The 15,239-nt window shown below is 37.4% G+C and overlaps 1 protein-coding gene across 2 annotated transcripts in view; it reads left to right on the forward strand.

Moving 5' to 3' along the window:
• Positions 1-15,239, forward strand: part of LRP2 (LDL receptor related protein 2) — a 116,875-nt gene that overhangs the window by 22,632 nt on the left and 79,004 nt on the right. For both annotated transcript variants that reach the window (XM_064660950.1, XM_064660951.1), the window contains exons 5-11: positions 6,382-6,492; positions 6,614-6,727; positions 7,955-8,071; positions 8,853-8,996; positions 10,408-10,527; positions 12,870-12,998; positions 14,309-14,478. In XM_064660950.1, coding sequence (XP_064517020.1) covers positions 6,382-6,492; positions 6,614-6,727; positions 7,955-8,071; positions 8,853-8,996; positions 10,408-10,527; positions 12,870-12,998; positions 14,309-14,478 — 905 coding nt within the window. The remainder of the gene's footprint in view (positions 1-6,381; positions 6,493-6,613; positions 6,728-7,954; positions 8,072-8,852; positions 8,997-10,407; positions 10,528-12,869; positions 12,999-14,308; positions 14,479-15,239) is intronic.

Here is a 15,239-nt window from a genome sequence, read left to right on the forward strand (position 1 = left end):
GACAACATTCACACACCCTGAGTGACATCTAACACATAAGCTGCTATTCCAGCTGTTAGAATTTAGTGTGCCTTTGGGAAAAAGACATAACTGTATAGTTCACTCAGAACCAGAATAAAATGTTGCTGAGTCATCCAGCTTGGAATTTATTATGTGGTAGACCCACAGCCAGTTCTGAAGTCACCAACACAAATGCCTAAAAGCCAAGATTCCAAGTACCCCATATCATTGCTGGAAGAATATCTTCTGTAGATTGGTATTTTTTCTCTCAAAGTTTAGAGGAAGAAAAGAGATTGGTAACTTTGTTTAACAAATCTATGACACATTAAAAAAAATCCTGAAGAAAAGATATTTTTTTAAAAAATGCAGTATCTGTGATAAGAAAGGGGAACTGCTGAACGTCTCTGAGAAACCTGTGAGTAGTCATTGAATAGAGTGTGGAACACTCAGATGCCACAGTGTGATTGTTATAATGCAGTAAACCTATGGCAGGTTGGGAGTGGAGTCCTAAGGGTAATAGTTTTTAAGACTAGAAGCTGCTGTGATGTTTGAAAATTGAAGTGCGCATTTTATTTCATTCTCATCTAAGTAAATTAAAAAGGCAGTTAGGAAGGGGCCCTCTAGATATGTTAATAGTAGCACTCTACTCCTGTGTGGGAAACCCACTGCATCATTGCTGCATCAGCCAGCAGGCCCCCGTGACTGTTGTGAAGACAGCGTATTTAGCCCCAGGGAGAGGGACTGTCTCCTATCATTCAACAACCTCTACTCTGGTTTATTAGGCTATGTGTTGACAGTCCCTCTGAGACAGAAGAATGACTGTGACTTGGAACACTGAAAGTAGCTGTGTTGGACTAGTTTAAAGAAATGTGACAGTGCTGAAGACAAGAAGATCAAGAAGAATGTAATGACAAGACCCTTGAGGAAGGCTGGTTAATTTTATTACCTTTTTTTCTTTGCGAGGCCTGGAACTTTAAACTTTAAACAGAAGCCATAACATAGGATTAACAGTTTGGTGATTTTATGATTAACCGTACAGTAGGGATTAGTGTAAGTGTTCGATTTTTGCAGCAGATTCTAATACTTACTTTGACTATTATTTTTCCCCACTGTTTAGTCCATTTCCTTTTCCACAGTATCTGATATAAACAAATATAAGAGGAATATTACCATTTTAGCCTTTTCATTTGTCATTAGTTTTTCCTTATTTAATATGTACTAAAAGGTTTCATAAATACAAGTGAATCATCTATGAAAAACAAAAGAAAAAAGCTATTTATAATTGATTCTGTTATTTCATGGAGCATAACAAAATGCAAATGTATGTCCTTTTACTTATGCCTTGCACTCACTGATCTGTCCTGAAGCAGATTTAGATTGTAAAGAAGATAAAGTTTTGTTGCTGAATAGGTTACACTATTTAAGAAACTAGTCAAATGCAAAATGTCACCAATATAAAGTAACTCTGCAATTAAACGTGTAAAAAAATAGAACAAAGGAATTCAGAGCCCTAGTCCATTTTACTGCTAATAGGATTAACAGCAAGGGAAAACTGCCCATGCAGGGGCTAAGATAAACATCAGAACAATGTTTCAGCTACAGGTCATTTAATTAGTGCATTGAAGCTGTTTTAATTTCATAAAATTGTGGGTTTTAATTTTCTTTAAATACATGTATCAGGCTGTTTTTCTAGCTTTTTAAAATAGTCAGCAACTAGCAAATATTTTAATTTTAAAACTTCAGAAACATAAAATGAAATGGGAGACTATTTGGGGTAGCAAATACTTTTCGGGAGTAAGTAGTCAATACTGGTGTCATTTTTCTGTGTTACATACTTTATTTCTCTCAGTTTAAGGTAGAATTCTCTCTCCTGCCTCAGCTTTGTAGTTGAAAAATGAAAATCTCAGCCCTGTCCATTTTGCTTTGCTGTGATTGACAGAATAATGTATCCTTCCTGGATACAGCTCTGGCAGCTGAGCACTGCTCTGAGGCTGTGAGGGAGGAAGGGGAAGTATGTTAAAGACATGTTGTTTGAGGCTGATGGGCTGAGTGTGAGCCCAGAGACTCTATATTTTTGATTCTAATTTTCATGTTGAGTTGCTGCCATAGGTCAACTGTTGAACCTGTTACTTTTTGCCTCTTGTTTGCTGTGCTAAATAGCTGTTGTGGTCAGGAAGTAGGCAGCCAGCTCTGGGATTAATTTGCGGAGATCAGGGTGAAAGTGGACAGAGATCAAGAACTGAAGAAATCATAGGGGATGCAGTCCAAGAAAGAAGAAAAAGGCCATGGCTTTTTTCCTACAGGGAAGTAGCAAAACTGGATCATGGTAAGAAAGGCAACCAAAGACTAGAGTGTCAGGGATCAAAAGCAGGAACTAAGGCCAGGAATGAGAGTCTAGTCTAGTCAGTCTGCCAGCTCTGAAAGCATCTCTGCTATGAACACTGCTTAGCATCATCTAGCTCACAGGATTCTTGGACTTGAAGTCAGTCCTCCTCCTGGTGTCTCCAATAGTCCGTGAGCTGTCTGGGCAATGTTTTGCCACCTGTGTAGTGGTGACTCATGGCAGTGAGTCAAAGGGATTTAATTAATTTTATTTTGTAAAATGTTTTGGAATGTTGCTGCAATAAAAGACACTTGTAAGTAGGAAATTGCCATTTATTATTATTTTTTTATTTCTCCTACTTGTAACATGGATTAGGATTACAGAAGGTTACACTTTCTGACTATGTGACAGAAATTAGCTTCTGCTGAATCGAAAATCATTTGCAGCTGTTTCCTGTTGCTGTTTTCATATGGACTTATTTCCAGCTTGGAGAACAAAAGTGTTAGACAGAAAGCAAAATAATGTAGGTTTAGCAAGTCCTGTGACATAGGTTTCAAGCATCTTCCACGGGTCAATGGCAACATGCCATTTCAAAGGGATTTGCAGCTGTTGCCCCAAAACAGTTAAAAGGAACAAGGTGCCTCATCTGTCACTTGTGCTGGCGTTTGCCAGTTTGTGTTTTGCAACTGAAGTGCTGGCATGCCTGGGGAGACAAATTGTGTAGAAATATTTTGGCTAAGAAAGAGATGCCTGAGAGAAAGGGAGAGAAAGAAGAGCTCCTTTTCTTCCTGAGCATTGGGAATGAACATAGGGGAAAATAATTTCCTTCTGTTTTCACATATTGTCTTCTAGGAATTGTGATGACTAGGGAAACATTTTTTCTTTTTAGTTTTCTGTAAAATTATCCACAGGTTCTTGGGAGGAAAAGATAAAGGAAACAATTTCATGTTGGAGGCTCTTGACCATTAAAAGCAAGGTGAAAGAAAACAGTGTTTATGTTTTTTCTGTCCCTTCACTTTTAATGTCATGTTCAGTCTTATACTGTCTCCTTTCACTCTCTCCTCTTGTACAGCTGTATTCTCAGACCTCCTTGGGTGCAAACTACCTACCTTGTTGTCCTTTTAACTCAGAACCTTATCCTTCCTTTTTAGCTCTTTCCAATTCAACTGTCACCAACGCAGAAAAAAAGAAGTTCAGTTCCCTGGAAGAGAACCCTTTCAGGTCACTCACAGAGCACAGAGACTTTTTCCATGTGCCCCCTACAACAGAGGCAGTATCATCAGTTTCTCTGATTGGTGTCAGTTCTTGCATAGCAGTGGGTTTTTATACTCAAATAAATCGATCTTGAATTGGGTGTGTGCAGAGAAACCTTAGTTTAAAAAAAAATTCAGATAAAAACTAGGAAATGTTTATTGTGCAAGCCCCAAAGCAGTGCATAATGTAAGAGCTCCCCATTTAAATTCAAAATGTCATGATAATCAGTTTCCAGACTTTGTTTGCTAAAGAGCTTTTCATTAAGCTAAATTGTATAGGTCTTCTGGTTTAGGGAGTTCATCCCATTCCTACCCTCCTCACTGCTAAGGTTCAGATGCTTTTTTTCCTTTTAAGAAGTTCCCATTTGGTGATAGGAGTATGTCATGGTTTGAGATCTTAGCTTCAGGGGGAAAACTTGGTTCAAACTACTACAGAGTAGAAGAACTAAGCTCATTCATTGCTGATACTTTCAAAATTTTGGACAGAAAGAAAGGGAGTTTAAGTTCAGTTTTTTTGCAGTTGAAGGACAGGCATTCCTTTGTTTTCAGATATCCTAGCAGTGTTATGAAGTTCTGTTTTGGCTTCGTTCAGTCTCTCAGCATTTACACCACAAACAGTGCCATAGGTGCATCTTGTGTGTGATTTCCATAGGGCTCTTAGCTAGACATCATTGGAAAGTGGTTCGCCCTCACAGAAGCCAGCATTTCTTGCTTAATTCTTTTACCTTTGCTACTTCTCCTCACATAAAAATAACCCAGCTGCTGTGGAACTGTCCTGATGGCACAGATGCTCCCGAAACCTGCAGTGCGTTGGCTACAGCCTTTGGTGTAGCTCACAACTTTGCCATTATTCATGAGGATTAGTTCTTAATGCCCAAAATAATTAAAACCATTTTATTAAAATAACATGCTATCAGGTACAAAGAGTACAATGTACAATGCATAATGCAGTGAAAAATATCTTTCAGATCAGTGAGCAGGCCATGATCAGAACTATAATTTACTAAGCACCATCTTTTGACAGAGGATTGGGAATGGGATTACCTGTACAGAATTTAAAAATTAAATTAATCTCCATTGGGCTTTTCAAAGAATATTCTTGCTTGTGCAAGTACAATTAAAATAAAGAATCTGTATGCCAAGTAGATTGGAAAAGAAAATAAGGAAAGAGAAGCATTTGTTCACATTTTGGTAAACCACCAAATTAGTCAGAATGTATATTTTCAACTCTCTTCAAAACATCTTTATTTATTGTTCTGTTTGATATTTTTACAGTAATTTGCATTTATACAATACACTAGATTATATAATATAATAAAGATTTTTCCAGGCTGAGGACATTGCCAGGCTTGTTGCTGGAGAGAAGACGTTGACAATGTCTTCCTTCTTCTAAGGGAGTTTAGTATAAGCTTGAGAAAATCTCATTACTGACTAGATCCTTAGTTTGCCTGGGCATTCTTGAAGAAGCAGGTGCTTCAAGGCAATGGGTTCAGCTGTCTATTTGCTTGACATTTAGTCCATCAGAAACAGCACAGAACATCACTGGAGGTATTTCTGTGGCATATGAAGAAAAATGGAGAAAATCACAAAGCTGTCCAATATAAATCCCTTAGAAGCTTTTCTGCTTCAGTGCAGTTACGAGCACATACCTTGTATTCTTCTTTTTCTTCAATGTGCCCTGTAATACTAACAGTATTCTTGTATACTGCCATAGCTATTTCCCCTGGGAACTAACACCAGAAGGCCACAGGTAGCATGTTTTTAATTCCAGGGGTATGAATGAAAATGTGCCTAGATGAGATCCTGCTCCATCTGCTTTATTAACTCTCAGGGAAGTAAAATGGGATAAGAATTCAAACTGACAATCTAAAAGGTACAAAATGTAATTTGGCTCTTCTGTGTCTTGAGTTCATTTATCTTCTGTATAGAGACAAGTGTTCAATAAAACTCACTTCTAAAATCAGCAATTATTTGCTTTCATACTTGCTATTTGGCCAAAATAATTAATTTTTGTGTATATGACAGTGAGCTAAACTATGAGCTCATGTTCTCCCACTCAGCTCTACCGTGTGCCTATGCTTAATTTGTTAGATAGTTCCACTGAACTCACTGACTGCTTGTATAAAGAAGTATTTTCAGAATTGGTTTTGTTTTAGATAATCCCTTGTATTGGCCTGTAGGTCATCTACATAAGTAGAATATGAAAAAACTGAAAAATCATTATTTCTGCAGAATCTGTTTTCTTTTCTGAAGGAGAAAAGCAAGTAATAAAAAAGAGAGGTCCTAACATTGACCATGGACCTGGAAGTTTAGTATCCTTGGCTTATTTAGAACAAGTCCATAAAAACCTGAAATATCTGAGTTTGAGAACTCATGACATTCTAAGTGGACCTAGGAACTGTAAATTTCTGGAATTCCTTTGCTATTTAAACACTTTTATAAAGCTCAAGAAAGTGTAAAACAGAGGTACAAATAAATTAAATGAATGTTCACTGCTTGCTCTCTTGTTGGGTTGGATTGTTTTCTGTCATATTGTGAACTGTTTGGGTTGCAAATCTTTTTGGGATGTGGGAGGGCATCTATTTTTTCCCTTGTTGCTTGCAAGGTTTTGTAGCATCTGTCTAGAGGATATTTTTTGAATATCTGTTGGGGAAGAGAGTAAAGGGATTGTTAGTCAGTACTAGTACAGGAAGTTTTGTATTACCTTTTTGTTTTTCTTTAAATCAAGATATTCTGTTGACACTGAATGTGTATGACTCATTAGAGCCTAAGATTCATGCTAATACTAAAGGATTTTTATTGCAGACTACCCAAGATGCGAACAGTTATCATGTGCAAATGGAGCATGTTTTAATGCAAGCCAGCGGTGTGATGGCAAAGTTGATTGCAGAGATTCTTCTGATGAAGCTAATTGCAGTAAGTACTGTGTGCAGAGTGATCCCAAACAAATATGCTTTATAGACCTCCTTTTAGAGTTAAAGACTGTAGTTTTCTGACAGATTTTCTTTATGTCTTTCTGTGCTAAAATGTCTTTCAGCCCATGGCTGTACCAGCACGCAGTTTCAGTGTGCTAATGGAGAGTGCATCCCTCGAGCCTTCATCTGTGACCATGATGATGACTGTGGAGACAGGAGTGATGAAAACTCTTGCAGTATGTTTTGGGGTTTTTTTTCAGTTTCTTTAACTGTTTTACTAAGAACTGGTTCAGGCAAATAGCAGGACGGAGATGGCTTGGCTATACAGCCATCAAAAGCTAGTCACTTTTCTACAATGACTTTTTTGTATAGAAAGATCAAAATTGCAGTACTACTTTGATATACTTCTTTCAGGTTGTCTTTGCTGCTAAGTCCCTGGGTGTATGGTTACTATTTGAATTTTCTGGATTCAGTGACAGTTTACTTCTTCATACAGTTTCACTTCTTCATTCTGTTGTCATATTCTTAATTTCAGCATGACCCAGAGATAATTCCTTTGCTCTGAAATACCAGTTAGCTGCAGCATGCTATTGTTTTTTGTCCAGATTGATTTGACTCTTAACATTTTTATTTTCTGATAGATGGAATGAATATTCTAGAATTATTCCTAGTGACTATAATGTACAACTTTATGGACTGATAACTGTACAGATACTTGTCCTTGAGATGTTCATGTGAGGTCTTCAATTGACAGCTCCATTTCTGGAAATTTCTTGCTCATTCTTTTCTTCACGATCAGGGTATCCTAAAATACTGCATCTCCAGCCAGAATCATGGCTGTACAGTTATCACTTGTGTGAGCTATATAGAAAGGTCCCCCACTGCTTATAGGATCTAAGTTAGTTTTCTATTTTGTGTTGCAGGAAGGTCAGGTGTTATCATGTAGTTGCTCTGTGCTACCAAGGGCATCACACCAATATAATCCCGTGCCACCCGCCCCCCCTCCCACATACTCCACCCAAAATATTTCTCTTTTATGTCTTTGGCAATGCTTGTCCTTTGGAGTACCCATAAATGTTTCTGAACTCCTAGACTAGAAGGCTTTGACATAAATGCTCATTTTTTTTTTAACTCTGAAGGCATGCAGATATTTTACCTCCTGAAGTCTCGAGTATCATCATGTCCACTTTCAGGAACCTTGCTAATAAGGTGTTCTGCATCTAGTTGCACAATTAATTGATAAATTTAGCCTTCCCTTTTATTACTGTAAAGACTTAGAGTAGAATGAAGTTCCCACCTACAACTAGAACAAACCAAGACTGTTTGCAATATATACAAGATATGGAACTACCTCAGTTTTTCAGGAGGTATTATAAATGACTGTTCATTGCTGAGACAGTATTGCTACTTTTAACCTTTTAGCCACTTAGAACAGTTAGATTTTCTCATGTTTCTTTCTTTAGCTTATGCAACTTGCAGAGGCAACTTCTTCACTTGCCCGAGTGGCCGCTGCATTCATCAGAGCTGGATATGCGATGGAGATGATGACTGTGAAGATAATGAAGATGAAAGAGGATGTGGTACATGCTATTACTAACTTCTAATGGTATTTTCAGAGGAAGACCACACTAAGCTACATCCTTGAAATTTTGACCAATCAAGATGTTCTCAATACATTTTATTTCTGTTAAAACCTTAGAATTACATCTTAATTGTTTCTTCTTTTTTTTACTTATGCAGTATTTTTACTGCTGTGTGTGTGAGAATTATTGTTGTCATACTTAGTATGATACCAACTAAGTTTAACATATAGCAATATCTCCTTTTTAACTTTTTTGTATTCTCTTTTCTATTTTGTTTTGGTCTTCCTACCTGTGGAGATTTTTCAGGTCATCCCTAAGGGGACATGAGGCGTCTAATAACCAAAAGCTACTGATTGAAAATGAAAATAACTCAGTTCCTGCCAAGATTTGTTGTGCGAGAAACAGAAACTTTTTAATGAATAATGTTCTTTTTCATTGGCTTTTTCTATGATGAGCATTATTCTCTGTATCCAGACAGCATTTGTGTGTTTTGAAACCATAAAACTATAGTTCCACTTCTGGTGCAACAGTTAGTTTAAAGCTAAATGGTTTTACTGTCTCTAACAAAACAGAAAACTAAAAGGATTCATGTGTTGTCTGCACAAGTATTGTTTGCATGACAAGGAAGTATAGATGATGTTTCTTTATAGTCTTTCCCAGCTGTGTGCAAGAAACAGAAAATCAAGGAATAGAGAAGTTTTGCAAAGTTGTTAGAGAAGAAATTCTAGGTAATATTTGAAACATAATCTTCAATTACTCCTGTTTTTCTTTTCCATAGAAAGTGGTCGCCATGAGTGCTACCCAGGAGAGTGGGCCTGCCCTGGGTCAGGGCATTGCATTCCAATTGGAAAAGTGTGTGATGGGACTGCAGACTGCCCAGAAGGAGAAGATGAAACTAACATCACCGCAGGCAGACATTGCAGTATGTGTTAGAATCAAAAACATACACAGAATAGAGAAACACCACCATTGATATCTTTTTATATTCACCTTTTGTCTCCTAAAGAATACTGAAATTTTGGAAGCTTGCTATTTTCATTGACAGTGTTCTGACTGGATGATCTGAAAGAGGCATATATGCTGCAAAAAACCCCATTCCTTTTGTAAAACAAAATTTCACAAATAAGGATTTTAACTTACTCTCTATATTCTAAAATATGTTCACAAAGACAGAGAAAGGTGTGCTATATGCCTTTTTTGTTTAAATATCTGTGTTTTTCCCTTTGTGTAAGTGAGAAGGAATGTTTTGTACTGATCAGAACACAGGATTGAATCAGTGTATCCTGAGCTTTGGCTAATTCACTTTAAAGATTAGAGTTTTCAAAAATATCTTCACCTGGGATGCCTGTTTCTCCAGTTGGTGGTACACTGGGTTTTCTCTGTTGGAAGCAATGAGCATGCATAGTTCCTCTTAATTTCTTATGAACATTGAATCCCTCCGAGAATAAGGACCATGGTATTTTAGGTTTTTAATTTCTAGGAAGATGAAAATTCCTATTAACAAAATCATGCTTTTTGGAATAGGAGGGTTGAAAAAAATAGTAGAAAATTAAACTTTATTGTAAAAAAGCACTCTTGCTTTGCTCAGTGGTTTAGTAGCAACAGCAGATATGGGCTGCAAAGCAAGGTGTTTAACAGAAAAAACTGAGGAAAAGGAAGATGAGAAAGAAGGAGGTGGAAGTCAGTCAGCAATTGTTTTATAATCATAACTTGTTTACCTATTACTGAATTGTTTATTAAATAATAGTACAGGGAAAGGCAGAAATAGTGAAGGAAAAAGGAAGAGGGAGAGAGAGAAGGAAAGGATAAAGAAGCATTCATCCATGTACACAATCCAGACAATATATTCTAATATATTGGAGTAATATAGATATTCTTCTTAATATAATATAGTAGGTTTTCTTCTGTATAAAAGAGTAAATGATGAGGTTATGTGCCAATAGATGGAGTTCAAAAATATGTTGTTCACAAGTAGGTCTTGTGGAACAAGGTACGACACATTGCAGATGGCTTCCTCCGTGCACCTTTTTTACACAGCCCTTACCAGTGATGGTTCATATAAGATCGATGCTTGTGCTTTAACTCTGTTCTAAAACCTATTAAAACCAGTATCTTATCTTCTGTCTTCCATGTCCTTGCCTGCATGTATGTAAGTGTATGTGCTTTTATGGAACTTTAGACATAACTTTCTGTGCCGATTTGCTTTAAGAAGCTGTTCTTAACATTGTAGGCTCACTGTAGAAAAGACTATAGCTTTGTAACTGTTAGTGAGGCAGAAAGCTGTTCTACTGGTAATGTGTGTGTGTTTCTGAAATATTTCATTTCCTTTTCAGACGTATCCCGCTGCCCTGCTCTGAGCTGCCAGTATCGCTGTCACTCTTCTCCGTCAGGAGGGATGTGTTATTGCCCTGCAGGATATACAATAAGTAGCAATGACAGTCGTACTTGTATTGGTAAGTGAAGCACAGTGATTACAGATATCTTACAGTCATTACAGATATCTTGTACCTTCTCACAGCTCATTGGGAAAGTCTGAATTCCAGGAAGGTGGATAAATTCTAAGTGGGTGGATGTACTGGCAAATAAAAAAATCTCAGGAGTCAGCAAAAGAATAAAAATCTTAGTAGTATAATGGCACCATGGTGACACAGAAACAAACCAGAGAGATATCATGAAGATCTCTTTCACTTAGACCTTAAAGACATAGTGACAGCATGATTAGATTAAAAAAGATTAACTATTGGATGACTGTTTTATTATCAAAATTTTTTACCAGTCTTTTAGTGGTTGGATAGGAAGAGTTTGTTTCTGCCTCACTCATTTGTGTTGTATGCCTGGAAAAACAGTTAGTGATGTCTAATTGTCTAATGATGTCTAATTGTTTGGTACTTTTGAAAAGTGGCTGTATATTAAGACAGTAGAACATTATACTTGAAAATAAAAAGGTGCTTTGCCTTTGTATCTTCTATGGGGTTTCAGTATATACATGATTTACATGAAAATGAAGACTATTTACAAGAATGTAAAGGTAAGTGAGGTGTTTTGGTATTGCATTTGTATTCTGCAGCTGCTGTAACTTGGTAGTACAAATGATTTATCTCAGTAGCTGGAAATAGAGTAACTTCAGAATCATGAAGGTTAGCACTGCCTAATGGGGTAAATACCTGTTATGGATTTTCAGCCCAAGCTATGGTGTTTGTACTCTTAAAAGTATTCCAGATGCTCAGCCTCTAATGAAATTTCTGTATTTTTGGGAATATTGAGTGACCTAGGGCTGTATAAGCTGCAAGGGTAGAATAGTTGCTCTTTATAGAGACAAAGGAGTAAGGCATAAAATTCCCTCCATTCTTTCACTCTTATGTGGGAAGTACATGAAAGACACATTCCCAAACCTGGTGCAGTCTCAGGGAGTCTTCTGTTTTTCTTTGCCCTGTAAACCTAGCTGTCTGATTCAGGCTTGTGAATCTGAGTCAGTGTATTTTGGTTTGCTGAGATCTAGGCATATATTTGTATTGGCAGCAAGACTTGGCATGGAGGAATGGCTGATGGTCAGTAGTGTGTAATTCCAGATCTTAATTTAAATCAAAATTATGAAATTATAGTGTTAATGAAGTTTATTACTTTTTGAAACTGTAATCTTTTCAGTTGTCTTCATTTGGTTCTGGATCATTACAGATTGAAGGTTTTTAACACATGGAAGCTGGAAAGCTACAGAGGACAGCATTTTTTCAGTACCAAAATGTACTATCCAGGAAATATTTAATTTTCACTTATGTGTTAATCAGCATTTAAAACCAGAAGTTCAAATAGGAAGCATATTTAAGATCTCATTTTCACCTTTTTATTGGCTTAACAGTAGAATTACCAGTTTCCAACAATGTAACATATTCTATTCAGATTTTCAAGTGAAGTAGGGCAGACTTTTAATGTCAAAACTGTGTGTTAAGTATTTTCAGAAATCTGAGTTTAAATAACCACTGATAGGATGAAACACTAGACAGTGTTCAGATCTGAATGCCTTTTTTTTTATGAAAGTAATTTACATTTAAAAATCTTTCCTTTAAAAAAATGACTAGTTAAATATTTCACAATTTTATATGTAAAAGATTCTGCAGCAACCCTGTAAATTCCTTGTAGAGCACATCTGTGAGTTCTTGCTGAGTCATCCTAGTTGTGCACTCTACTTGTATGGTATTTTGGTATTTTGCGTGTCAAAATTAACTTCTTTGTACTTTTGCTGTCTGGTTCTGGTCCACAGCCAGCTTTTAATTGTAAATCAGACACGTGCTAGCATGGTACCAAGTCTGAGCTAATAAACACTGCCTTCTAGCAGGATTTACTGGCCTGAGCACTGCACTAACATAAAGGTAGGGCTCGCCTTCAGAGTGGGCTTAAATCCTACCGTGTGTGTGTGTGTGTGTGCAAAGTGTAGAGATCTGTTGCAGGAAGAATACTGCACAGACATGTTTTGTATTGTGAAAAGTAGATAATGATGTCCCTTCCAATGATTTTTCTCCCAAACAGATGTGGTTTGGGTTTTGTTGGTTGGTTGATTGGTTTCTTTTCAGAAGGGCAAGGGTGCACGTAGGTCCTCAGGCAGGAAACATCAGGGTTTTTGTTATCCAGAAATAAAAACATTGAAACACTGTGGAAAACCATACCAAATGTCTTCTTCCATGCTATAGTTCTGCAAACAGATATAAAGCAAGCTGAGAGGACAAATTTGCAGCTTCCTAATTATGACATCTGTTTTATACAGAGCATTGTTTATTAATATGCCTTATTCACTTGACAGATTTCGATGACTGTAAAATGTGGGGTGTCTGTGACCAGCTTTGTGAAGATCGTGTGGGACATCACAGGTGCCACTGTGTGGAAGGTTATTTCCTAGAGCATCATAGACATTGTCGGGCCAACACTTCAGGTTAGTGCAGAGCACTTCAAGTCTCCTGCTGTTGTTGAGCTAATAGATAGATAGGTAAATAGATAGGTGAAGTTTTCATGGCTTTGCCATGCAACTGTGTTTAATTTTAACTTAACTCTGCCCTTAAGGATTTATGGTCAGGATAGCATTCAGAATATTAGCAGATACCAAAACTCTCCATGTCCTGGCATCTCTAGTCTTTTGTGGAGCTGACCCTCATCAGGGCTGCTTCTCCTCAGATCAACAAATGTCTTCTAGGCTCCATTGCTTTCTCAGCACTCTGGGCTTCTGCAGAGTTGGGAGGTCATTGCCAGAGCCCACCTGAACTAAGAAAATCTTGTTCTGTGGGAGGCAGTTTCCTGACATGCTCTCTATGGAAGTCAGTGTGACCAAGAAATCAGGAAACCTTGTTTTTTCTAGAACTGCGCCAGAAGGTGGTTTTGCTGAATGGTGAGATGAAGCACTTGCCTGTGACAGAAACCGTGCTCTTGGCTTCCAGTGTTCCAGAGCCTGAACTTGGCAAGAACTTTTGCCTCTTAGAGTGTGGTTCCCCATCAGCTGTAAGCAGCTGCTCCTGACCTCCTGCTCTGTTCTGAAGGCACGCCCTGGGAAACCCTTCCTTTTGGAGATGTAATGTCCTAACAAGCTTTTGTGTGAGGCAGGTGTTCCTGCCTGCAGGAAATCAGTGGGAAGCTGAGTCCCTGATTGGCGTAGCTGATTAGCAGCCTTGCTTCTTAGAAAACCATAAAGTGCTCAGTTCCCTCATCCTTTTTTCTTCAGCCACATCTGCAGAGCAGTCATCTCACAATTTTTCAAGTATGTCCTCAAAAAACATTTGAGGTAGTGAAGCTTTTTGAGGTAATGAAATATGTCTGTATTAAAACATGCATGTCCCAGCACTTGGAATGATTGTTCTGCTTCCAGAAAAATTCAGTATGTTTCACAAGAAGCTTTCCATTCAAATTATTGTCTTTTGGGCAAGTGTGTTTAGTTTCTATCTTATTAATGGGAGAATTTCGTACTTGCTCTAAATCAGTTCCACTGGATTCATTTTAGCTTTAGTAGAAATAGTCTTTAACATTTAGGTGCTTTGAATACGTGTTTGTGCCTGGTTTTCTCCAAGTGTAGAAACCAAAGGCAAATCACAGGAAGTTAGTACTCACATAGAAACATTTATACAGATTGTAGTCTGAGCATCCATCTAGAGTTTTGTGTTCAGTGTGTGTGAACCAGTATATATATATTTCAGTGCCCCTTTGCAAAGTATCATGCCTGCAGAATAGTCATATATTTGTCACCCCTGCTTTCAGCTGGTGTTGCATCAATTATTTTTTCCAATGGCCGTGATTTACTGATTGGAGATCTTCATGGAAGAAATTTTCGTACTTTGGTGCAATCACAGAACCGTGGGGTTGCAGTTGGAGTGGACTTTCACTTTTACCTGCACAGAATCTTTTGGACTGATACAGTGCAAGATAAGGTGGGTAGAAATTTCAAGAAGAATATATTTCTGTGTATCTGGAAGGAGAGAGCTGCAAGAGGCAGAATGTGTTGATAGGCCCTCATTTTTGAGAGCCAAAGCTGGCTGTATTTTTGTTTTCTAACAAAAAAGCTCCTTGAAATGTTTTATGTTAATGACTGCATTTTTTCAACTATACTATTACATGTGACATATTAAACAAAGAATCCTATTATATGGGAATGTCTTGAGCAACTTTTAGTTTTACTTGAGACAGAGTCCAAAAAACTAATTAAGAGAAATAGTAGACATTCCTTCAAAACTGAACAAATTTTTCTTGGTAATTTTTTGAAACATGATAATTTAAAATGTAAAACCTGTGTGCCTTCCAAGATGATAAAAATCAGATTTCTTCATATACTTCAAATGGCACTGTAATTGAGCTTGGATAACAAATATTGACAGTATTTTGTGTAATGAGCCAATATTGTGTTACTTTTTTTTTTTTTAAGAGAAATTATTTCAGCTTCAAGATACAGTAGAGCAAAGCAACTTAAAAATAGTCTGGAGACTCTTGTGGAAGTTGGATGTCACCCTTGTTCTTTTTCTCTGTGCATGACTTATGGAAACCAGAAAAGTCCTAGGTCAAATGCTGAAACTCCACAATCTTCCACTCCATGTTGATTGTCATGCAGAGTGAAGGAGGATCCATGACCTAGCTCGTGCTGACACTATGAATGGATCAGTTTGGTGTCACTGTCATTATTCTGAATCTATGCATA

The sequence above is a fragment of the Pseudopipra pipra genome, chromosome 7 (genome assembly GCF_036250125.1).
Source record: "Pseudopipra pipra isolate bDixPip1 chromosome 7, bDixPip1.hap1, whole genome shotgun sequence".
Taxonomy (NCBI): domain Eukaryota; kingdom Metazoa; phylum Chordata; class Aves; order Passeriformes; family Pipridae; genus Pseudopipra; species Pseudopipra pipra.